The sequence below is a fragment of the Thalassophryne amazonica genome, chromosome 13 (assembly GCF_902500255.1).
Source record: "Thalassophryne amazonica chromosome 13, fThaAma1.1, whole genome shotgun sequence".
NCBI lineage: Eukaryota > Metazoa > Chordata > Actinopteri > Batrachoidiformes > Batrachoididae > Thalassophryne > Thalassophryne amazonica.
In genome coordinates this window covers 3,144,537-3,169,882 of record NC_047115.1, presented here as the reverse complement: position 1 = coordinate 3,169,882, position 25,346 = coordinate 3,144,537, and the positions used below count along the sequence as shown (strand labels likewise).

The following is a 25,346-nucleotide window of genomic DNA, read 5'->3' as shown; positions in this document are numbered from 1 at the left end:
AGATTTAAAAACTAGAGGTGACTCCGCCTGCCTGATACAGAAAGGCAGGTCATTCCACAATCTGGGACCAACAACAGAAAAAGCTCTATCACCTCTACGTTTGAGCTTTATCTGAGGAACTATACAAGCAAAGCTTGACCTCGTGACCTAAGAGAACATGATGAGGAATAGGACACGAGCAGGTCAGACAGATACCGTGGAGCAAGATCATTAAGACATTTAAAAACAAACAATAAAATTTTAAAATCAATACGATAGCGAACAGGCAGCCAGTGAAGGGAAAAAAGAACGGGTGAAACATGGTCATACCTCCAGGATCCAGTCAAAAGACGGGCTGCAGCATTCTGGACCAGCTGCAGCCGTGCAAGTGAGGCCTGGCTAATACCAGCGTACAGCGCATTACAATAATCCAGCCGAGTCATAACAAAAGCATGGATTAAAATCTCCAAGTGATGCCTTGAAAGTGAGGACTTAATCTGAGCTAGCTGCCTCAGATGAAAGAAACTTGCCTTCACAACAGCACTGATTTGTTTATCAAGCTTAAAATCTTTATCCATTCTCACACCAAGGTTGCAAACAGTAGATTTAATACATTGTGTCAATGGTCCAAGGTTTATTGAAACACAACTACCTGATTTACTTGGCCCGACCAGAAGAACTTCAGTTTTCTTTTCATTAAAGAGTAGGAAGTTTGCAGACATCCAGTCTTTAATGTTCTCAATGCACTCCAGAAGATAACTGGCACCAAAAGCATTCTCACGCTTTAGGGGCACATACACTCAACAAAAATATAAACGCAACACTTTTGGTTTTGCTCCCATTTTGTATGAGATGAACTCAAAGATCTAAAACTTTTTCCACATACACAATATCACCATTTCCCTCAAATATTGTTCACAAACCAGTCGAAATCTGTGATAGTGAGCACTTCTCCTTTGCTGAGATAATCCATCCCACCTCACAGGTGTGCCATACCAAGATGCTGATTAGACACCATGATTAGTGCACAGGTGTGCCTTAGACTGCCCACAATAAAAGGCAACTCTGAAAGGTGCAGTTTTGTTTTATTGGTGGGGGGATACCAGTCAGTATCTGGTGTGACCACCATATGCCTCATGCAGTGCAACACATCTCCTTCACATCATCCGAGAAGAGAACACCTCTCCAACGTGCCAAACACCAGCGAATGTGAGCATTTGCCCACTCAAGTTGGTTACGACGACGAACTGGAGTCAGGTCGAGACCCCGATGAGGATGACGAGCATGGAGATGAGCTTCCCTGAGACGGTTTCTGACAGTTTGTGCAGAAATTCTTTGGTTATGCAAAGCGATTGTTTCAGCAGCTGTCCGAGTGGCTGGTCTCAGACGATCTTGGAGGTGAACATGCTGGATGTCGAGGTCCTGGGCTGGTGTGGTTACACGTGGTCTGCGGTTGTGAGGCTGGTTGGATGTACTGCCAAATTCTCTGAAACGCCTTTGGAGACGGCTTATGGTAGAGAAATGAACATTCAATACACGAGCAACAGCTCTGGTTGACATTCCTGCTGTCAGCATGCCAATTGCACGCTCCCTCAAATCTTGCGACATCTGTGGCATTGTGCTGTGTGATAAAACTGCACCTTTCAGAGTGGCCTTTTATTGTGGGCAGTCTAAGGCACACCTGTGCACTAATCATGGTGTCTAATCAGCATCTTGATATGGCACACCTGTGAGGTGGGATGGATTATCTCAGCAAAGGAGAAGTGCTCACTATCACAGATTTAGACTGGTTTGTGAACAATATTTGAGGGAAATGGTGATATTGTGTATGTGGAAAAAGTTTTAGATCTTTGAGTTCATCTCATACAAAATGAGAGCAAAACCAAAAGTGTTGCATTTATATTTTTGTTGAGTATAGATTTGACTGTCATCAGCATAAAGGTGAAATGACACCCCAAATCTCCGAAAAACTGATCCCAGCGGAAGCAAATACAATGAAAAAAGAAGTGGCCCAAGAATGGACCCTGGTGGTACACCACATGACAGCGGAGCTGTGGAGGAAACAAAATCTCCAAGTCTTACACAAAAACTCCTATCCGTTAAGTAGGATCTGAACCATTCTAGAGTATAGCCCTGAACGCTGACCACATTCTTAAGGCGATCCAGGAGGATCTCATGAGCCACTGTGTCGAACGCAGCGGTCAGATCCAACAACACCAAAACAACAGTGTGACCAGAATCAGTGGACACCAACATGTCATTAAAAACCCTCATCAAAGCTGACTCAGTACTATGAAAATTCTTAGAACCAGATTGAAATACCTCAGGGATCTCATGCTCATCTAAAAAAGCTTTCAACTGATTAAAAACAATTTTCTCCAACACCTTTGACAAAAATGGTAACTTAGAAATAGGGCGAAAGTTGGATAGATCACTAGGATCAAGACCAGACTTCTTTATCAACGGTTGAACAACCGCATGCTTCAGGCTACCAGGCACTACCCCATTTATCAAGCTTCCATTGACGCAGTGTAGGACAGAGGAAGCCATTGTGGGAAACACTTCTTTAAACAGACGTGGAGGAACATGATCATTAGGTGAGCCAGCAGGCTTCATCTGACACAGTACTTTTTCTAAACAGGAGAGTGTCACAGAGTCAAACTGATACAACACGGCTTTACAAGTGACAAATCCAACACGTCAACAGATGGAGGGCTAATAAGGGCCCTAGTTGACACAACCTTATTGATGAAAAAATTTAAAACGTTTTCACACGCCTCAGGTGAGGCTTCAATGCTCTCAGGCTGGGGAACATTAAGAGCCATATTCATGTTAAAAGAACACAAGGGTTGTGTCTATTGGCTGTAACCATATCAGAAAAATACAGAGACTCAGCAGATTTTACACATTTCTGATAGCTGGACCAACAGTCCTTTAACATTTTAAAGGAACTTTGCAGCTTATCCTTTTTCCATTTTCGCTCAGCTCTCCTGCACTCGCGTCTTGCAGCACGAGTAGATTCATTTAGCCAAGAAGACTCAGATCTGCGTCTTGGGCGTCTCATTTTAAATGGAGCCACACGATCGAGAATAGACTCACAGATAGAGTCAAAGCGTAAGAAAAACTGTTCAACATCACAATCAAAGTAAGAATGGTCCCTAACCAACGGAGAATCGTTAAAAGCCACAGAGAACTGGACAGCAGTCGTTGAATTAATTACACGACAGCGGCGCACAGGAGCACACGGTTTGACAGTGTTGCATAAATAAGGCACGTCAAAAAGAACTGGTGCATGGTCAGAAAACACAGCATCACAGACTTCTGAATTACACACGGAAATACCATAAGTTAAAACAAGGTCCAGTGTATGTCCGTGTACTTGCGTGGGTCCAGAAACACACTGCACAAAGTTAAAAGAGTCAATAAGCTCCAAAAAGTCTTTGGATTGGTCACAGGATTATCAGCACAACATACATGAACATTAAAATCACCCACAATCAAAATACCATCAAACTGAGGCATGATTTCAGCCAAGAAGTTAGAAAAGTCATTTAAGAAGTCTTTGTTGTATTTAGGTGGCCTATAAACAACGGCACACAACACGGGAGGATCAGCAGTCAGAACACCAGTGTTTAGCTCAAAGCTTGATGCTGTAAATGTTGAAGCAAACTGTTTACACTTAAAACGTTCTCTGTAAACAGTTGCTACACCGCCTCCACGACCCAGAGCTCTCGGCGTAGAAAAGTAAGTAAAGCCAGCAGGCAAAAGTTCAGAAAAGGCGCTCGACTCACCAACACCAACCCAGGTCTCAGTTACGCAGAGGAAATCCAGTCCATGAGACACAATAAAGTCCTTAATAACAAAGGTTTTATTTGCCAGCGGTCGAGCGTTTACCAGCGCTATCCTTGCTGGGGTCTCAGTGGTCGCCTTCACATGAGCATTGCCGGTTTCCCGTGCTACCGGCCGTAGATTTTGGAAATTCACTCCGCACTGTTGGAGACGGGCAACAGGAAAGCGCCGGCTCCAAACTCTTCCAGCATCCAGGCCGGCCACTGGGACCAGGTAACTGATCGACTCTACACAGCGACCCGAGGTAAAAACACAGCTGCCAAATGTAACAGGCAGTAAACCGACCTTTAGCTTCACCAGCCTTCCGCTGCGTTTTCCCCAGCACCTTCGGCGCGCGCTGCGCACAGGTGGAGCCGACACACGGCAGAGGAAATCTGGCACTCCTGACAGGAAAGGTGGACAAGAATTGCCATTTCCTCCTTAATCAAAATTTGCCAAATGTCGTAAAGGTCGAAGATCCAATAGCGCTTGGCGATCATAGACCAGTAAAGAGCTGACTTTCACTGTAAAAACTAATATAATTGCCAAAAACAAAATTTGCGCAGACAGAGGACAAGCCAAACACCCTGGCGCCATCATGCCACGATGACTGTGCGCTCAATGCATTTACAGAACAGAAGATGCAGTATGTAATGGACTGTTTCTCGAGAGCGTGTGACAACTTCGGTCTCACCGTCAGCACCAACCAGCATCTGGAAAGCCATACCAAGAACCCGACATCACGGTGAAGGGACAGAACCTGCATGCAGTCGACAGTTTCACCTACCTGGGCAGCACCCTCTCTCGTGCAGTCAACATCGATGCTGAAATCAAAAACAGGGTTGCCAAGGCCAGCGCCGCCTTCGGGAGGCTCCGTGAGAATGTCTGGGAACGGAGAGGTCTCAGCCTTACCACCAAGCTGAAGGTCTACCGTGCAGTGGATCTAACTACCCTTCTCTATGCCAGTGAGACCTGGACTGTCTACAGCAGACATGCCAAAGAGCTCAACCATGTCCACATGAGCTGCCTCCGTCGCCTCCTCCACATCAGGTGGCAAGACAGAGTCCCAGACACGGAGGTTCTTGAGCGAGCTGGCCCCCCCCCCAGCATCTACACCCTCCTGCAGGAGACGCAAGTCAGATGGACTGGCCATGTTATCAGAATGCCAGACAGTCAACTGCCAAAACAGCTGCTGTATGGAGAACTGTGCCAGGGCAAGTGTTCCATCAGGGGACAGAAGAAACGCTTTAAAGACTGTCTCAAAGCATGTTAATCGGGTTTTAAAAAGTAACAGTTTGCATCATGTGTCATGCTTAGTTCATGTTACAGGGTAACATATGTCACGTCATAGAATCCAATGGACATTGACCTTGTTTGAACTTTAGAGACCAAGCATTCAACACTGTCAAAACAGTTCCATTTATTAATCCTATTAACTCAACCAATAATTTTCATCACTTTTTACCAAAATTAGAGCAACTCTTTACCTTTTGACCCCTGTACAAACTGAAATTGACCTTTATCACCATTCTTGCCATTTTTAACTCAAAACTCCATAACATTCAGTCACAGATAGTCCAAATTATACATTTTTGGAATCTTTATGATCAAATAAGTAACGTGATGTAGTTTTCAATTTGATTGGAGCATTTTTAAATTTTGACCCCTGTGTAATTCTTCAATTGACCCCTACTTGGCTGCCTATAGAAAATTCAAGTGGCCAGTTGGTTTTTTTAAAGTGTAGTGTCTAAGGTGTATTTGTGCTGAATTTGATGTATGTATCACCATTTGAAGAATTGTTTCAGTTATCTGCTGCACTGATAAGCCAAAAGAGCATGAACCAGCTGCTGTCTGTTAGCTTAAACACGTGTATATAAGACCCCCCCCCCCCCCCCCCCCCCCCCCCGAATTAAAGGAGAAAAGCTGCTTTTAACAACCTGGACCTCATTTCTGACATAAAATATGGTAGTTTACACACCAGTATAAGTTTGGTGTGATTAGAAGTCCATAGTTCAAACGACGTGTTCAGTTCAACTCTAAGGCAAACATTTTTCTTCTACTAAGGTGGATTAAAACTTTTTGTGGTACACAGCACCAACTACTGGACAGGAGGAACCTAGCAGTCAATGTGACTCACTGATTTCAAAATGCAGCTCTTTCAACCAGATGTGTGGTGCCGTGACATGTCAATTATCTGTGTCCAATCAGATTTCAGGGGAGTCCATTGAAACTCTGGCCTCTGCTCTTGCTCCACCCATGCCAGGAAGTGTTCAACATTGGACATTTCCTGTTTCACTGTGACTGAAAATTTGGCACTTCCTGTTTGAGTGTGAGCTTGCCACTGAGTTCCCGTGAGATTCCATGGGATCTCATCTGTCAATCCAGGAAGCGTCAATCCAGGAAGTGTTTGACATTTGACATTTCCTGTTTCACTGTAAATTAAGAATTAGGCACTTCCCTGTTGGGGTCACAGTGTACCATGAGTGAGCTTCGCTCGTATCAACGGAACAGTTCTCAGCCTCACTTCATCTAAATTCTGGGTCTGTTAGTGAAGCTCAGTTACAGCTGCTGCTGGTGAACTTATACCTCATGTGTAGTTATTTCAAGTCTGCTCTTTTTCTCTCTCTTATCGTGCCCCTGTTCTGTGGAATGATCTCCCTGCATCAATAAAACAGTCAGATTCTGTGGAGACTTTCAAGTCCAGACTTAAGATGCACTTATTTTCCCTTTTGTATGGCAGCATACTGGTATAGTTTTGTTTTACGCTTTTTACTTTTAATTCATTTTATTAGTAAACGGAGCGTGCCGCGGCCTCAACTTTACCTATTACCTTTTAGTGAAGCTTAGGGCTAGCGGCCGGCGATCACCTTAGTATTTCTTCTGTTTTTCTTGTTGTTTAATGCTGACAAATTATACAATATTTCTTGTCTTTCTGATGCCTGATTCAGTTTTTTCTCTCTGTTTAAGGTGCAGCTCCATCTAGAGATGGGTGTGGTATTTGTGCTGGAGACCCTCCTGTCCTGTGCACCAACAGCAATTCCTGTATATTCGTTTTGTGAACTGTTCTGAGCGAGTCACTCAAACAGAATCACTGAAGTGACTCTGTTTGAGTGACTCAAGATGATTAAGAGGTTTTTACTTCATTTAACTTCAGCCCAAGCACAGGGTCACCCTTTTGAGTCTGTTCTGCTTGATGTTTCTTCCTCAGAGGGAGTTCTTTCTTACCACTGCTGCTCTGGGGGTTAGTAAAGTTAGACCTTACTTAAGGCAACTCTGTTGTGATTTGGCGCTATATAAATGAAAATAAATTGAAATTGAAAAACAAAACAAAACTGATGACATCACGCAAGGTTGACAGCTGCACATCACAGGGTGCTTGTCTGACCACACGATGCCCTGGCTGAAGCTGATGCAGCACACTGCAGTCTGCTTTTGGAATGTACTCTTACATGATGACTTGATGGGTGGACTCTGCATCCCAGGGTACTGGTGTTTCTCTGAACCTTCTTTTGTTCAGAAGATAGCAGCTTGTGTTTTTATTAATCTCGTATCAAAGCAACTTTCTGATCGCGGTGATGGTCACAGGCTGTCCTCTGCGTCACTCTTCGGGATCCGGCACCAACGGGCCCCAGGGTCTTGATCACATTTAACACTTATATGACCTATGAGACCAAACTAGATTTCATTTGTAGACTGCGTCTTCTTTCAGAGCACTTGTGGCTGAGGGGTCAAGGTGCATCCCACATGTCACAGCATCTCCAGGTTCAAATCCTGGTCTGGGTGACCGCTGCTGCTTAGTAGAGTTTTGTAGAAGCTAATTTTAACTCTGTAAACGTTAGTAAACACTAATTTTACTGCCAACAATCACTTAAAGTGGCCGTGAAGTGCAAAATCAGAATTTACATTTTACATTTAAATGTTTTTTAAGGTTTCATTCAAAAGAGCTTCCTGAGCGTAGGACCAACTTCACAACGTCATTTAGGCATAAATGAGTCAGTTCAAACTTTTGTGACATATGTCACGAAGCCGTGACTGACACACCCACATGACCTGGGCATTACGTTCGGGATGAGTCCACCCATGTGTCCAGGGTGGAGGAAGAGTCATGCTAGCACATGACATGCATCACGCTACAGCAGGGGTGGGCAATCATGTGCCATAAAGGGCCGAGACACTGCAGGTTTTCCGTGCAACCAATCGCCTCAGCAGGTGATTTCATTAATGATCAGGCATCTCAGCAGGTGATTTCACTGACAACCAGGTGTTTATGTTCAGAGCAGAAGCTCATCAGCAACCCACCTGCTGAGGTGATTGGTTACATGGAAAACCTGCAGTGTCTCGGCCCTCGATGCCCACCCCTGCGCTACAGGATGATGATCCATTTCTTAAAAGTGGGTGGAAACAAGCACAACGGATAACGATAGTGGTCATTTTGTGCTCAACACAATAACCTTTTAATGTTCACCATCAAAGTGTGCCAGAGAACCGCGCAGGATTCCAGAGAAAATTCAGTCGGAATGACTTTGTGTCCAATGAACGGTTACTTAGTGAGACTCAGATGAGGAGGATCACTGACACTGTGAGGGAACATTGGACACCACATTTAGTCAATGTGGGGAGTTTCTCTGGACATGTTCCAGGACATAGGTGTCTCAGTGTGGAGGACCTCAGAGACTGGATTAGATCAATGACAATAATAATTCACCTGGCCAAGGACACACCCACATTTAAACCTAGACAAGGACACACTCACATTTCACCTGGCTATACTGCAAACAGACATCCTGTCAACTCGTCTTTAAAAATGGCGGGTTTTGATTTTCGTCTCAGACGGCGCGCTCATGACTCATCCAGTGATGACATTCTCTGACCAATCAGTGGCCGGCAGCCTGTTGACGTCATATTTTAGTATCGGTTTGCTTGGAACCGGTCCTGAGCAGGTACTAAAAAAAAAGCACCCAGTACCAGGTACTAACCCTAATGGAAAAGCAAAAAAAAAAAGAGTAGAGTCGAGCCAAGTAGAGCTACTTTTGTTAAGTAGAAAAGCACCATTAGTCTGAGGACTCAAAGCAACAGGAATGAGAACAGGCAGTTCCTTGTGGTCCTGAAGGTTAGTTTGTTTGAACCATTCAGACACCACATGACCTGAAAAACTTTCTAATACGTCAAACAGGACATGTTTGACTTTCTTTACTTTGTGTTACGTCCTAAGGGATGGCAGCAGGCCGCAACAATCTCGGAGCGCCACAGGACATCAGTAAGAACAACCCTCACCTCCTAAAGGCCCTCAACGTCGCTACTGAGTTCTTTAACAACATGTCCAATGACGCTTTCCTCTTCAAAACCTCCAACATCCAGAAAGCTCAGCAGCAGGTATGCTAGGCTACTGTCTGCATGCTAATGCTAATGTTAGTAAAAGGAGAACAGAGAATGCGGGAGCAGCTTCACTTTTTTTACTCTTCTTGTCCGTCAGCCTCAAAATCAGTGATGTTTGTTTCATCTCTGTAGGTCCGATACATTGTTAGCATAACTAACTGAACATGAGACTAAATGATTTTCCTAGCACCTAGCACATCCTCTTGTATCTAGGCTTTGTGCCAAGCTAGGCTCAGACTTTCCTTACTTTCTGTGTTTGAGCGAAGCTAGTTAATACAGTCGAGCAGATTTCCTTTATTTCTGGTCTTGATGCTAAACAAGGCTAATCACCTAGCAGGGATGGTTTTTGACAGGGGTGGTGGCCAAGTGGTTTGTGTGCTTGGTTTCAGTGCAGAAGGTTCCTGGTTCAAGCCCCACCCCTGTCACATTTCTCCATGTAGAGTTGAGTCAGGAGGGCCATCGGCGTAAAGCAACACACAAACCCAGCTTGGATCTGCTGTGGCGACCACGAGTGAAAACAAGGAAGCAGCCAAAGGAACTTACATTTGTTTACGCTAAGCTAGGCTAATCACGCTGTATAAAAGAGAAATTTTACTCATATATACTGTTTCAAAAGTGTTGGATAATAATAAAAATCATTCATCCAGTCAGGTCGAGTCTTTTGGTGTGACACTAATAAACTGAAATGACTCTGTTGAGTGACTCAAGATGATTAAGGGATTTTTACTTCATTTAACTTCAGATCGTGAGAGGGATCACATATCTGGTGGATTTGGGATTTTCCAGAACCGTTTGCCACAAGCGGGACAAGAAGGATTTGGCTAACTGTGACTTCCAGCCGAAGGGCCGACTGCACCAGGTGAGTGTGGGGACAGGTAGGGGGCGTGGTATTGTTTTGTATTGTTTTCTTGTCCTCTGGCATCGCCGTCATAACGAGAAAGCTACTTAGTAACACCATGCTAGCACGTAAATTTTGTAAAATGTTAAGACCCCAATATTAGCATGTATACGTTGTCTGTTAAATAATTTCAAGATAAAATATTAAAATGTATAAATATATTTTCTATTTCATCTCAAAATTAGAAAAATCTGTACAATAAATAAAAATCTAAAAAGGGACACAATGGGACAAGCACTCTGCTGTTTAATTAAATGATCACTGTTACAGCCAGGTGTGTTCGTGTGCATTTTTAATGTGGACATACATGAGTGAACACACATGGAAAAAGTTCACAAAATACGTGTGAAAATGTTCTTACCTGGATATCAAGCCAGTAAGATTCATTCATTCATTCATTCACCTTCTACCGCTTAGTCCAGTTAAGGGTCGCGGGGGGCCGGAGCCTATCCCAGCAGCCATAGAGTGCGAGGCGGGGTACACCCAGGACAGGACGCTAGTCTGTCGCAGGGCCACAAACAGACAAACAAACACACCCACACACACATCTACGGACAATTTAAAGAATCCAGTCCACCTAACCCGCACGTCTTTGGATGTGGGATGAAACCGGAGCACCCGGAGGAAACCCATGCAAACACAGGGAGAACATGCAAACTCCACACAGAAAGACCACAGGAATTGAACCCACGACCTTCTCGCTGTGAGGCAACAGTGCTAACCACTAAGCCACTGTGCTGCCCCCAGTAAGATTCATTTACATTAAATTATGTATGTACATTAAATTCCACATTAGTGGAAATACCCTGGATCTGGTTCTCACACGTGGTATTGCTGTCATGAATATTGACATCATGCCTCTTACATCAGTGGTCTCTGATCACTCGCTCATTAAGTTTACAGTTCCACTGCCATGTTTAGTGGAACAACAACCTTATTTATCACTGCAGTGATGCATCAACTTCTCAACTATGACTGAACTCAAAGCTCAAGCAAACTCTGTAAGTGAGATAGAGTATCTCGTCAATAGTTTTACATCCTCATTGAAGACAACTTTGGATGCTGTAGCTCCTCTGAAAAAGAAAGCTTTAAATCAGAAGTGCCTGACTCCGTGGTATAACTCACAAACTCGCAGCTTAAAGCAGATAACCCGTAAGTTGGAGAGGAAATGGCGTCTCACTAATTTAGAAGATCTTCACTTAGCCTGGAAAAAGAGTCTGTTTGCTCTATAAAAAGCCCTCCATAAAGCTAGGACATCTTACTACTCATCACTAATTGAAGAAAATAAGAACAACCCCAGGTTTCTTTTCAGCACTGTAGCCAGGCTGACAAAGAGTCAGAGCTCTATTAAGCCGAGTATTCCTTTAACTTTAACTAGTAATGACTTCATGACTTTCTTTGCTAATAAAATTTTAACTATTAGAGAAAAAATTACTCATAACCATCCCAAAGACGTATCGTTATCTTTGGCTGCTTTCAGTGATGCCGGTATTTGGTTAGACTCTTCTCTCAGATTGTTCTGTCTGAGTTATTTTCATTAGTTACTTCATCCAAACCATCAACATGTCTATTAGACCCCATTCCTACCAGGCTGCTCAAGGAAGCCCTACCATTATTTAATGCTTCAATCTTAAATATGATCAATCTATCTTTATTAGTTGGCTATGTACCACAGGCTTTTAAGGTGGCAGTAATTAAACCATTACTTAAAAAGCCATCACTTGACCCAGCTATCTTAGCTAATTATAGGCCAATCTCCAACCTTCCTTTTCTCTCAGAAATTCTTGAGAGGGTAGTTGTAAAACAGCTAACTGATCATCTGCAGAGGAATGGTCTATTTGAAGAGTTTCAGTCAGGTTTTAGAATTCATCATAGTACAGAAACAGCATTAGTGAAGGTTACAAATGATCTTCTTATGGCCTCAGACAGTGGACTCATCTCTGTGCTTGTTCTGTTAGACCTCAGTGCTGCTTTTGATACTGTTGACCATAAAACTTTATTACAGAGATTAGAGCATGTCATAGGTATTAAAGGCACTGCGCTGCGGTGGTTTGAATCATATTTGTCTAATAGATTACAATTTGTTCATGTAAATGGGGAATCTTCTTCACAGACTAAGGTTAATTATGGAGTTCCACAAGGTTCAATCAATCAATCAATCAATTTTTTTTTTATATAGTGCCAAATCACAACAAACAGTTGCCCCAAGGCGCTTTATATTGTAAGGCAAGGCCATACAATAATGATGTAAAACCCCAACGGTCAAAACGACCCCCTGTGAGCAAGCACTTGGCTACAGTGGGAAGGAAAAACTCCCTTTTAACAGGAAGAAACCTCCAGCAGAACCAGGCTCAGGGAGGGGCAGTCTTCTGCTGGGACTGGTTGGGGCTGAGGGAGAGAACCAGGAAAAAGACATGCTGTGGAGGGGAGCAGAGATCGATCACTAATGATTAAATGCAGAGTGGTGCATACAGAGCAAAAAGAGAAAGAAACAGTGCATCATGGGAACCCCCCAGCAGTCTACGTCTATAGCAGCATAACTAAGGGATGGTTCAGGGTCACCTGATCCAGCCCTAACTATAAGCTTTAGCAAAAAGGAAAGTTTTAAGCCTAGGACCAATTTTATTCACTTTATACATGCTTCCCTTAGGCAGTATTATTAGACGGCATTGCTTAAATTTTCATTGTTACGCAGATGATACCCAGCTTTATCTATCCATGAAGCCAGAGGACACACACCAATTAGCTAAACTGCAGGATTGTCTTACAGACATAAAGACATGGATGACCTCTAATTTCCTGCTTTTAAACTCAGATAAAACTGAAGTTATTGTACTTGGCCCCACAAATCTTAGAAACATGGTGTCTAACCAGATCCTTACTCTGGATGGCATTACCCTGACCTCTAGTAATACTGTGAGAAATCTTGGAGTCATTTTTGATCAGGATATGTCATTCAATGCGCATATTAAACAAATATGTAGGACTGCTTTTTTGCATTTACGCAATATCTCTAAAATCAGAAAGGTCTTGTCTCAGAGTGATGCTGAAAAACTAATTCATGCATTTATTTCCTCTAGGCTGGACTATTGTAATTCATTATTATCAGGTTGTCCTAAAAGTTCCCTGAAAAGCCTTCAGTTAATTCAAAATGCTGCAGCTAGAGTACTGACGGGGACTAGAAGGAGAGAGCATATCTAACCCATATTGGCCTCTCTTCATTGGCTTCCTGTTAATTCTAGAATAGAATTTAAAATTCTTCTTCTTACTTATAAGGTTTTGAATAATCAGGTCCCATCTTATCTTAGGGACCTCGTAGTACCATATCACCCCAATAGAGCGCTTCGCTCTCAGACTGCAGGCTTACTTGTAGTTCCTAGGGTTTGTAAGAGTAGAATGGGAGGCAGAGCCTTCAGCTTTCAGGCTCCTCTCCTGTGGAACCAGCTCCCAATTCAGATCAGGGAGACAGACACCCTCTCTACTTTTAAGATTAGGCTTAAAACTTTCCTTTTTGCTAAAGCTTATAGTTAGGGCTGGATCAGGTGACCCTGAACCATCCCTTAGTTATGCTGCTATAGACTTAGACTGCTGGGGGGTTCCCATGATGCACTGAGTGTTTTTCTCTTTTTGCTCTGTATGCACCACTCTGCATTTAATCATTAGTGATTGATCTCTGCTCCCCTCCACAGCATGTCTTTTTCCTGATTCTCTCCCTCAGCCCCAACCAGTCCCAGCAGAAGACTGCCCCTCCCTGAGCCTGGTTCTGCTGGAGGTTTCTTCCTGTTAAAAGGGAGTTTTTCCTTCCCACTGTCGCCAAGTGCTTGCTCACAGGGGGTCATTTTGACCGTTGGGGTTTTTACGTAATTATTGTATGGCCTTGCCTTACAATATAAAGCGCCTTGGGGCAACTGTTTGTTGTGATTTGGTGCTATATAAATAAAATTGATTGATTGATTGATTGATTGAAAGCCAGACTGCCAAAGCCAGACTGCCTGATTTTCTGAGGATGTGAGTGTTCGCCTGGTTTTATTTTTATGCTTTGGGTTATGTTATTGTGGTTTAGTTGCTTTCCTGTGTGTTTATTCTCTTGCTGGCTGTTTTCCTGCTTGGGTCTGTCTGTAACTTTCTCTCTTGTCTGTCTCTTGGTTTTTGGAGGTGGGCGTTTCACTCTCTCTGGCCACACCCTCGTTCTGGTGCTTTCCAAGCACACCTGTTCAATGTTTGCTGTTTGCGGCTCATCACCTGGGTGTATTTCAGTTCCTCAGTTTGCTCTGCTCCTTTGCCAGATTGATGCACTTTGTGCCTTCTCTCCAGCTGTTTGGTGTATTCTTGACCTACTTGTCTCTTGTATGTTTTTACCACCTGCCCGTATTATTGACCATGCCTTAGCCTGATGTTCCTTGTATGTCTGCTCTTATTGGACTGCCTTTTTGTGTACTGGACCCTGGTCCTGTTGCCGTTTCAGTAAACTGTTTTTACACACAGAGCCTTTTCTTCAAGTCTTGCATTTGTGTTGAGCCATCTCAGTTCACCAACCCTGATATCTCAGCTTCACGTTTGGAAAATGCCCAGTCAGTAGACAGTCTTGTGGACAGTTTAAACTCAGTGCTCACAACTACACTCGACATGATTGCACCACCTCGATTAAAACCACGCCCCCAAAAAACACTCACCTTGGTTCAATGATTACTTGCATAGTAATGGCATAGTTCAAAATTAGAAATATTCCATCTTGCGTGGTGTGATGCAGGGCAGGATCCAGAGTGAAAATCTGACAGATGCATTTTTGCCCAATGATAAAATAAAAATCGTACACATCTTGTTATTCAATAATCTTCATTCTTTTATTCGTGTGCAACATACACTGTCACACTTCTTTTATTATATTTATTATACTTCATGGACCATAGTGAACACTTCTTATTTGTATAAATATGATGTCCTAAAAAACAACACTAACAAAAATTGACATGGTGGATCCTTGATCTCTGGACATAAATAGAAATAAACAAAATCTGTAGTTTTTGTCAAAAGCATTTCCTTTCAGGCATTATTGGCATGAATGTCTTTCCATATATCTGTGATGAGCTCCTACAGCACATCAGGATGTAATTCATAAAGAATGCAGGACGTCTCATTTTGGGAGGAAAAAACGTTTTAGTCGATTGTAGTTTCTTGTCTGTATTACAACATTTGTAAGAGGTGTCATTTTATTTAAAGCTGCAGTTCATTTTGAAGTTATTAATACACATGTACCGACTGGACTCTGTCTCAGCAGAGAGCCACGCAGCGTTGGGAGCTGTGCCAACGGAACGGAGGATGATTCTCGTTTGTTGACTGCAACAAGACAAGAGTCCCAGTTAGTGACTTTAATCTGCACAAAAGTGACTCACGGAATTTTAATGGCTTTGAGAGGAGTTAAGAAGCGGACTTGCCATTTCTGAAGAGCAGCGAATCAAAGAACCAACGAGCTAGTGGATCGAAGCATTGCTTCAATGGTTTATGCTTCAAAGTGGAGTCGCGCTGCAGAAACGTTTGGTTACAGAGTCGCTGCAGACCAAACCCTGAATAGCTGACTTTATCTGTACGTCCGTATGTTTCTGAAACTCGGAAAAATCCGTATAACTTACAGACAATCTGTATAGATTGACATGTATGGTCGGAAAACCACCGAAAATGTAATTTCAGTCATCATAGAATGCCTTTCAAACACACTATTGTCTGAAAACTATTTATAAACCACTCACCGTTTCTTCCTGAAATAAGCACCCAATTTTCCTTGCACAACTTTTTTCCTGGATGCCATGATCATCGACTCGACTGGACTGACGTTGTGTTTGTTTGATCCGGTTTGAACTTTCCTGTGTACACCTGCGTGGTGCGTTGTGGGATCAAATCAAAAGCTGTGTTCGCCACATTTGGCACTATTCGGGATTAGTCGAGAGTTTTTTTTTTACCGATGACGAACGATGCATAAAACAAATCTGACCGATGCAACTGCATCGGTCCAAACCGGTCTGGATCCGGGCCTGTGATACTATCTTAGACTATAATAATGTATTACTGGCTACAAAGTGGACCTATTATTCTGACTTGATCAACAAAAACAAGCATAACTCAAAGTTCTTGTGCCACACGGTGACAACATTGATTCATGGACAACCACCTGTAGTTCGCTCTCATTTTACAGCACAAGATTTCCTGGATTACTTTGAGAAGAAAATAGAAGACATTTGGTTAAACATATCCCAGCATGCCTTAACCCAGCCACTACACCCTGCTATTGAGGTGGGCGCCACTACTGAGGTATTACCTAGATTTACAGAATTTGATAGTATCTCACTAGGCATGCTGATGAAACTCGTAACGTCAAGAAAAAGCACAGCCTGTTTATTTGATCCTATACCAACAAAATTGTTTAAGGACCTGTGGCCCACTCTTGGGCCGACTGTGCTGGAAATGATTAATCTTTCTTTGACTTCTGGATCTGTTCCTAAATGTTTCAAATCTGCAGTGATTAAACCATTACTTAAGAAACCTAATCTTGACCCTAGTGTACTGAAAAACTATCGGCCGATATCAAATCTATCATTTTGCTCTAAAATTCTGGAAAAAGTGGTGTCACGGCAGCTCGTAGACTATCTTACTGAGAATAATCTCTTTGAGCCACTGCAGTCTGCTTTTAGAAAATATCATTCCACAGAGACGGCTCTCACTAAAGTGGTGAATGATCTTCTGCTTACAATGGATTCAGACACCACTATGGTGTGTCAGGCCAGGCGGGAGCCCGGCACACAGGGTATCTGGACCCGCCATGCAGACTCCCAGACTTGACTTAGGTGTAAGAAAAAACATGGTCTTTATTTCAGGCACAGGTTCGGTACATGTGGTCAGTCAGCGGAGCAGAGGTACAATCAGAAACAGGCAAACATGCAGTCATTGACAAGCAGGGTTCAGTGGCACAGGCAAACACAGACATCACAGATAAGGCAAAGGCGCAGTCAAAAATCAGGGCAAAAATACAGTACACGGCTGGTCAAAAACAGGGCTGTGAACAAAAGCTGGAGAGTGTACTAAGACAACAATCTGGCGGTGTGGTGTGAGAGTGTAAGGGCTTAAATAACAGGCGCTGTGAACAATGTGCATATGCAGACTGATTAGGTAATAAGGTGCAGGTGTGGAGGGAAGATTCCAGAAAGGGGGCGTGGCTAGTAGACAAAGATCAAACACTGTGCAAGAGAGTGATGTAAGGAGCAAAGATACTTGGGCTGGTGTAGGGAGTGTGAGTGAGGTGAAACAACACAGACAGAAACAAGGTGAGAGACATGGGCCAGGTGCAAAGAGTGTGAGTGAAAGGAAACAAATCAGACAGAATCAAAGTGAGGGAAAAAACAATGTCAGGTGCAGGGCGTGGAGTGACAGCAACAATAGGCAGATGATAACTAAATGATAAACCATAAAAACACAGACTGATTGAACAAAACCAGAACTGAACTGAAACATGACCGAAGTATAAAAGTAACAAAGAAAGAAAGTAACAATTAATAAAACAAGGCTGGGGCAGAAGGAGCTGAACCAAATAAAGAGGGAAAATAAGGAATGAAGCCTGGAACTGGGCCGGGCATGACACAGTTCTGGTGCTGTTAGATCTCAGTGCTGCATTTGATACAGTGGATCATCATATTCTACTTGATAGGCTGAAGAATCATTTTGGGATTACTGGGAGTGCCCTTGCATGGCTGACGTCATACTTGACCAGTCATTCTCACTGTGTTTTGTACAGTAACACTACCTCTAACCTTAGTGACATGAAATTTGGGGTTCCACGGGGGTCCGTCTTAGGCCCCCTGCTTTTCTCCCTTTATATAGCACCCCTTGTGCACATATTGCGGTGTTTTGGGATTACCTTTCACTGCTATGCTGATGATACTCAGTTATACATGCCGATAACTGCTGGTAATCTCATCCACATAAAATCCTTAGAAGATTGACTTGCAGCAGTGAGAAGTTGGATGTCTAGAAACTTCCTACTTTTAAACTCTGACAAGACTAAAATGATGGTTCTTGGTCCAGTGAGACAGGCATCAGTTTGACCAGCTAACACTTAGCCTAGGCTCGTGAGTCATATATCACACTGACAAAGTGAGGAACCTTGGGGTAATTTTTGATCCTTCATTGTCCTTTGACCTCCACATTAGAAATATTACTAGAACTGCTTTCTTTCACCTGTGAAATATAGTGAAGATTTGTCCCATCCTATCTATGGCTGATGCTGAGACCCTGATCCATGTGTTTATCTCTTCTTGATTGGACTACTGCAATCTTCTATTTTCTGGTTTACTGTAGTCCAGCATTAGGGCTCTCCAACTGGTTCAAAATGCTGCTGCCAGACTTTTGACACGAAGCAGAAAGTACAACCACATTACACCCATTTTGGCGTCTCTTCACTGGCATCCTGTCCCTGTGAGATCAGATTCTGCTACTAGCCTATAAAATTGTTCACGGACTGGCACCTCCCTACTTAGCTGACCGAATTAAACCCTACGTACCAGCTTTGCGTTCTCAGGGTGCAGGACTACTTTGTGTCCCTAGGGTGGCTCTCCCTAGGGTGGTTGGCTCTCACTGGGGCATTGTATCACTGCCTGTTCTGGAGCACAGTGGTGTTTTGCTGTATCTATTAGCTGTTTAATCAGCATAGTTAGATTGATCTAGATAACTAGATAATGATTTGTTTCACAGTGTAATCTTCACGTGCCTTAACTAAAGCACTCCCTCTGCTGAATCACCTCTAAATTATTTACATATTATTCACTTTGTGTGTTCTTAGGAATCCGCTAGCTTAGCATAGCTACTAGCTCTTAGCCGGATTAGCATGGCGGCTTCTCCTGTCTCTCCCGCACTTTTCTGCTCTGGGTGTGAAATGTTTAGTTATTCCTCTGCCTCCTTTAGCAGTAATGGTACTTGTAATAAGTGTAGCTTATTCATAGCTTTGGAGGCCAGGCTGGGCGAATTGGAGACTCGGCTCCGCACCTTGGAAAATCCTACAGCTAGCCAGGCCCCTGTCGTTGGTGCGGACCAAGGTAGCCTAGCCGCCGTTAGCTGTCCCCCAGCAGATCCCGAGCAGCCGGGAAAGCAGGCCGACTGGGTGACTGTGAGGAGGAAGCTTAGTCCTAAACAGAAGCCCCCTGTACACCACCAACCCGTTCACATCTCTAACCGTTTTTCCCCACTCGGCGACACACCCGCCGAGCAACAGACTCTGGTTATTGGCGACTCTGTTTTGAGAAATGTGAAGTTAGTGACACCAGCAACCATAGTCAGTTGTCTTCCGGGGGCCAGAGCAGGCGACATTGAAGGAAATTTGAAACTGCTGGCTAAGGCTAAGCGTAAATTTGGTAAGACTGTAATTCATGTCGGCAGTAATGACACCCGGTTACGCCAATCGGAGGTCACTAAACTTAACATTGAATCGGTGTGTAACTTTGCAAAAACAATGTCGAACTCTGTAGTTTTCTCTGGGCCCCTCCCCAATCGGATGGGGAGTGACATGTTTAGCCGCATGTTCTCCTTGAATTGCTGGCTGTCGGAGTGGTGTCCAAAAAATGAGATGGGCTTCATAGATAATTGGCAAAGCTTCTGGGGAAAACCTGGTCTTGTTAGGAGAGACGGCATCCATCCCACTTTGGATGGAGCAGCTCTCATTTCTAGAAATCTGGCCAATTTTATTAAACCCTCCAAACCGTGACTATCCAGGGTTGAGAATAGGAACCAGAGTTGTAGTCTTACACACCTCTCTGCAGCTTCTCTCCCCCTGCCATCCCCCCAATACCCCATCCCCGTAGAGACGGTGCCTGCTCCCAGACCACCAACAACCAGTAAAAATCTATTTAAGCATAAAAATTCAAAAAGAAAAAATAATATAGCACTTTCAACTGCACCACAGACTAAAACAGTTAAATGTGGTTTATTAAACATTAGGTCTCTCTCTTCTAAGTCCCTGTTAGTAAATGATATAATAATTGATCAACATATTGATTTATTCTGCCTTACAGAAATCTGGTTACAGCAGGATGAATATGTTAGTTTAAATGAGTCAACACCCCCGAGTCACACTAACTGTTGGGAAAGTGTAGTGACACGGACCCACAACAGGGGGCGCAAATGAACGGTCAATAGATGAGCCAAAAAGTAACAATTTAATGTTGTGAATGTGCACAACGAACATACAGACAATCACAGAATATCATTACAGTCAATACACAGAGGTGACGTGTGGGCAGGCTCGAGGATAGAAGACGTCTGTCCTAAGAAGAGCCGGAACCACACGATTTCCGCCGCCCCAGAACCTGGTGAATACTGGAGCCGCCAAGTCCCGAATTCCCAGGTGATCACCGTCCCCGACTGTCGGATCTGGTACTGCTGGCAAAGAACAAAGACAGTCAAGTGTGGGTGTGTGTACACCCAGTAACAACAGCGGTGGGAATGCCACCTCCACCTCTCATTCAATATGTTGCAGCGGTCTCAGCTGAAAAGGAGCGCCGTCTTGCACAGCCTCCTCACAAACGACCGGTTCTCCTGCAAATTCTCACAATAACAGAGTTACAAATCTCACAAAAAGGCTGAGAGTATTACCTCCTATGAAGTATGATATCTCGGCAACGAGGTGGAGATGACGTCTGGTCTTTATGGAGTGAGATGATGTTGAGTAGATGGGTGACAGCTGTCAAGAGGTAATGAGCGACAGCTGTCACCCCCGGCTGTGTCCATGGCGGCAGCGCCCTCTCGTGCCTGAAGCCCGCACTTCAGGCAGGGCGCCCTCTGGTGGTGGGCCAGCAGTACCTCCTCTTCTGGCGGCCCACACAACACTAACTGTCAGAATGCTCGTAGCACGGGTCGAGGAGGAGGATTAGCAGCAATCTTCCACTCCAGTTTATTAATTAATCAAAAACCCAGACAGAGCTTTAATTCATTTGAAAGCTTGACTCTTAGTCTTGTCCATCCAAATTGGAAGTCCCAAAAACCAGTTTTATTTGTTGTTATCTATTGTCCACCTGGTCGTTACTGTGAATTTCTCTGTGAATTTTCAGACCTTTTGTCTGACTTAGTGCTTAGCTCAGATAAGACAATTATAGTGGGCGATTTTAAGATCCACATAGATGCTGAGAATGACAGCCTCAACACTGCATTTAATCTATTATTAGACTCAATTGGCTTCGCTCAAAATGTAAATGAGTCCACCCACCACTTTAACCATACTTTAGATCTTGTTCTGACTTACGGTATGGAAATTGAAGACTTAACAGTATTCCCCGAAAACCCCCTTCTGTCTGATCATTTCTTAATAACATTTACATTTACTTTAATGGACCACCCAGCAGTGGGGAATAAGTTTCATTACAGTAGAAGTCTTTTGGAACGTGCTGTAACTAGGTTTAAGGATATGATTCCTTCTTTATGTTCTCCAATGCCATATACCAACATAGTGCAGAGTAGCTACCTAAACTCTGTGAGTGAGATAGATTATCTCGTCAATAGTTTTACATCCTCATTGAGCACAACTTTGGATGCTGTAGCGCCTCTGAAAAAGAGAGCCTTAAATCAGAAGTGCCTGACTCCGTGGTATAACTCACAAACTCGCAGTTTAAAGCAGATAACCCGTAAGTTGGAGAGGAAATGGCGTCTCACTAATTTAGAAGATCTTCATTTAGCCTGGAAAAAGAGTCTGTTGCTCTATTAAAAAAAAAGCCCTCCGTAAAGCTAGGACATCTTACTATTCATCACTAAATGAAGAAAATAAGAACAACCCCAGGTTTCTTTTCAGCACTGTAGCCAGGCTGACAAAGAGTCAGAGCTCTATTGAGCCGAGTATTCCTTTAACTTTAACTAGTAATGACTTCATGACTTTCTTTGCTAATAAAATTTTAACTATTAGAGAAAAAAATTACTCATAACCATCCCAAAGACATATCATTATCTTTGGCTGCTTTCAGTGATGCCGGTATTTGGTTAGACTCTTTCTCTCCGATTGTTCTGTCTGAGTTATTTTCATTAGTTACTTCCTCCAAACCATCAACATGTCCATTAGACCCCATTCCTACCAGGCTGCTCAAGGAAGCCCTACCATTAATTAATGCTTCGATCTTAAATATGATCAATCTATCTTTATTAGTTGGCTATGTACCACAGGCTTTTAAGGTGGCAGTAATTAAACCATTACTTAAAAAGCCATCACTTGACCCAGCTATCTTAGCTAATTATAGGCCAATCTCCAACCTTCCTTTTCTCTCAAAAATTCTTGAAAGGGTAGTTGTAAAACAGCTAATTGATCATCTGCAGAGGAATGATCTATTTGAAGAGTTTCAGTCAGGTTTTAGAATTCATCATAGTACAGAAACAGCATTAGTGAAGGTTACAAATGATCTTCTCATGGCCTCAGACAGTGGACTCATCTCTGTGCTTGTCCTGTTAGACCTCAGTGCTGCTTTTGATACTGTTGACCATAAAATTTTATTACAGAGATTAGAGCATGCCATAGGTATTAAAGGCACTGTGCTGCAGTGGTTTGAATCATATTTATATAATAGATTACAATTTTTTCATGTAAATGGGGAGTCTTCTTCATGGACTAAGGTTAATTATGGAGTTCCACAAGGTTCTGTGCTAGGACCAATTTTATTCACTTTATACATGCTTCCCTTAGATAGTATTATTAGAAAGCATTGCTTAAATTTTCATTGTTATGCAGATGATACCCAGCTTTATCTATCCATGAAGCCAGAGGACACACACCAATTAGTTAAACTGCAGGAATGTCTTACAGACATAAAGACATGGATGATCTCTAATTTCCTGCTTTTAAATTCAGATAAAACTGAAGTTATTGTACTTGGCCCCACAAATCTTAGAAACATGGTGTCTAACCAGATCCTTACTCTGGATGGCATTATCCTGACCTCTAGTAATACTGTGAGAAATCTTGGAGTCATTTTTGATCAGGATATGTCCTTCAATGCGCATATTAAACAAATATGTAGGACTGCTTTTTTGCATTTGCGCAATATCTCTAAAATTATAAAGGTCTTGTCTCAGAGTGATGCTGAAAAACTAATTCATGCATTTATTTCCTCTAGGCTGGACTATTGTAATTCATTATTATCAGGTTGTACTAAAAGTTCCCTGAAAAGCCTTCAGTTAATTCAAAATGCTGCAGCTAGAGTACTAACGGGGACTAGAAGGAGAGAGCATATTTCACCCATATTGGCCTCTCTTCATTGGCTTCCTGTTAATTCTAGAATAGAATTTAAAATTATTCTTCTTACTTATAAGGTTTTGAATAATCAGGTCCCATCTTATCTTAGGGACCTCGTAGTACCATATCACCCCAATAGAGTGCTCCGCTCTCAGACTGCAGGCTTACTTGTAGTTCCTAGGGTTTGTAAGAGTAGAATGGGAGGCAGAGCCTTCAGCTTTCAGGCTCCTCTCCTGTGGAACCAGCTCCCAATTCAGATCAGGGAGACAGACACCCTCTCTACTTTTAAGATTAGGCTTAAAACTTTTCTTTTTGCTAAAGCTTATAGTTAGGGCTGGATCAGGTGACCCTGAACCATCCCTTAGTTATGCTGCTATAGACTTAGACTGCTGGGGGGTTCCCATGATGCACTGAGTGTTTCTTTCTCTTTTTGCTCTGTATGCACCACTCTGCATTTAATCATTAGTGATTGATCTCTGCTCCCCTCCACAGCATGTCTTTTTCCTGATTCTCTCCCTCAGCCCCAACCAGTCCCAGCAGAAGACTGCCCCTCCCTGAGCCTGGTTCTGCTGGAGGTTTCTTCCTGTTAAAAGGGAGTTTTTCCTTCCCACTGTCGCCAAGTGCTTGCTCACAGGGGGTCGTTATGACCGTTGGGGTTTTTCTGTAATTATTGTATGGCTTTTGCCTTAAATATAAAGCGACTTGGGGCAACTGTTTGTTGTGATTTGGCGCTATATAAATAAAATTGATTTGATTTGATTTAAGTCAGACTCGTTTCCAGTGGAGGTTGGCCTCCGCCAGGCTGTGCCTTGTCACCAATCCTCTTTGTGATATTCATGGACAGGATATTGAGGTGTGGTCGGGGCGAGGAGGGTTTCCAGTTTGGTGGGCTCAGGGTTTCACTACTTTTTGCAGATGATGTGGTCCTGCTGGCTTCATCGGCCTGTGACCTCCAACACTGACTACATCGGTTCACAGCTAAGTGTGAAGGGGCTGGGATGAGGATCAGCACCTCTAAATCTGAGGCCATGGTTCTCGGCAGGAAACCGATGGATTGCCTACTCCGGGTAGGAAGTGAGATCTTGCCCTAAGTGAAGTTCAAGTACCTCGGGGTCTTGTTAATAAGTGAGGGGACAATGGAGCATGAGATTGGTCGGAGAATCGGCGCAGCAGGGGTGGTGTTACATTCGCTCTACTGTACTGTTGTGATGAAAAGGGAGCTGAGCCAAAAGGCGAAGCTCTTGATCTACTGGTCAATCTTTGTTCCTACTCTCACCTATGGTCCTGGGGGTTGGGTCATGACCGAAAGAATTAGATCGCAGGTACAAGCGGCCGAAATGGGCTTCCTCAGGAAGGTGGCTGGTGTCTCCCTTGGAGATAGGGTGAGAAGTTCGGTCATCTGTGGGGAGCTTGGAGTAGAGTCACTGCTCCTTCATTTTGAAAGGAGCCTGCTGAGGTGGTTCATGCATCTGGTAAGGATGCCCCCTGGACGCCTGTTCCAGGCATGTCCATCTGGGAGGACACTGGCCTGGGAACGCCTCGGGATCCTCCAAACAGAGGTGGTCAATGTGGCCCAGGAGAGGGAAGTCTGGGGTCCCCTGCTGGAGCTGTTGCCCTGATCTCGGATGAGCGGTTGAAGATGAGTGAGTGAGTAAATTATGTAAGGAAAGTATTAAACTTATTCTGACACCTACACATTCCAAAATATTAGTGTTCAAAGTTTGCATGTATCTGATATTTTCCAGCTTCAATCATTTACTTTGTGGATGATCATTCATGGTAAATGGACCACATTTATATAGCGCTTTTCCATCTGCATCAGACACTCAAAGCGCTTGACACATCAATGCCTCACATTCACCCCGATGTCAGGCTGCTGCCTGACAAGGTACCCACTACACACCGGGACCAAGTGGGCGATTAATGACCTTCTTAGTGATTTTCTGGTCAGGCTGGGATTTGAACTGAGGATCTTCTGGTCTCAAGCACAATGGTTTAACCAGTAGACCATCACCT

At 43.4% G+C, this 25,346-nt stretch overlaps 1 protein-coding gene across 2 annotated transcripts in view; it reads left to right on the top strand.

The window, feature by feature from the left end:
- LOC117523317 (cystatin-F) overlaps positions 1-25,346 on the top strand; it is a 67,629-nt gene that overhangs the window by 11,027 nt on the left and 31,256 nt on the right. For both annotated transcript variants that reach the window (XM_034184805.1, XM_034184804.1), the window contains exons 3-4: positions 9,020-9,180; positions 9,926-10,042. In XM_034184805.1, coding sequence (XP_034040696.1) covers positions 9,020-9,180; positions 9,926-10,042 — 278 coding nt within the window. The remainder of the gene's footprint in view (positions 1-9,019; positions 9,181-9,925; positions 10,043-25,346) is intronic.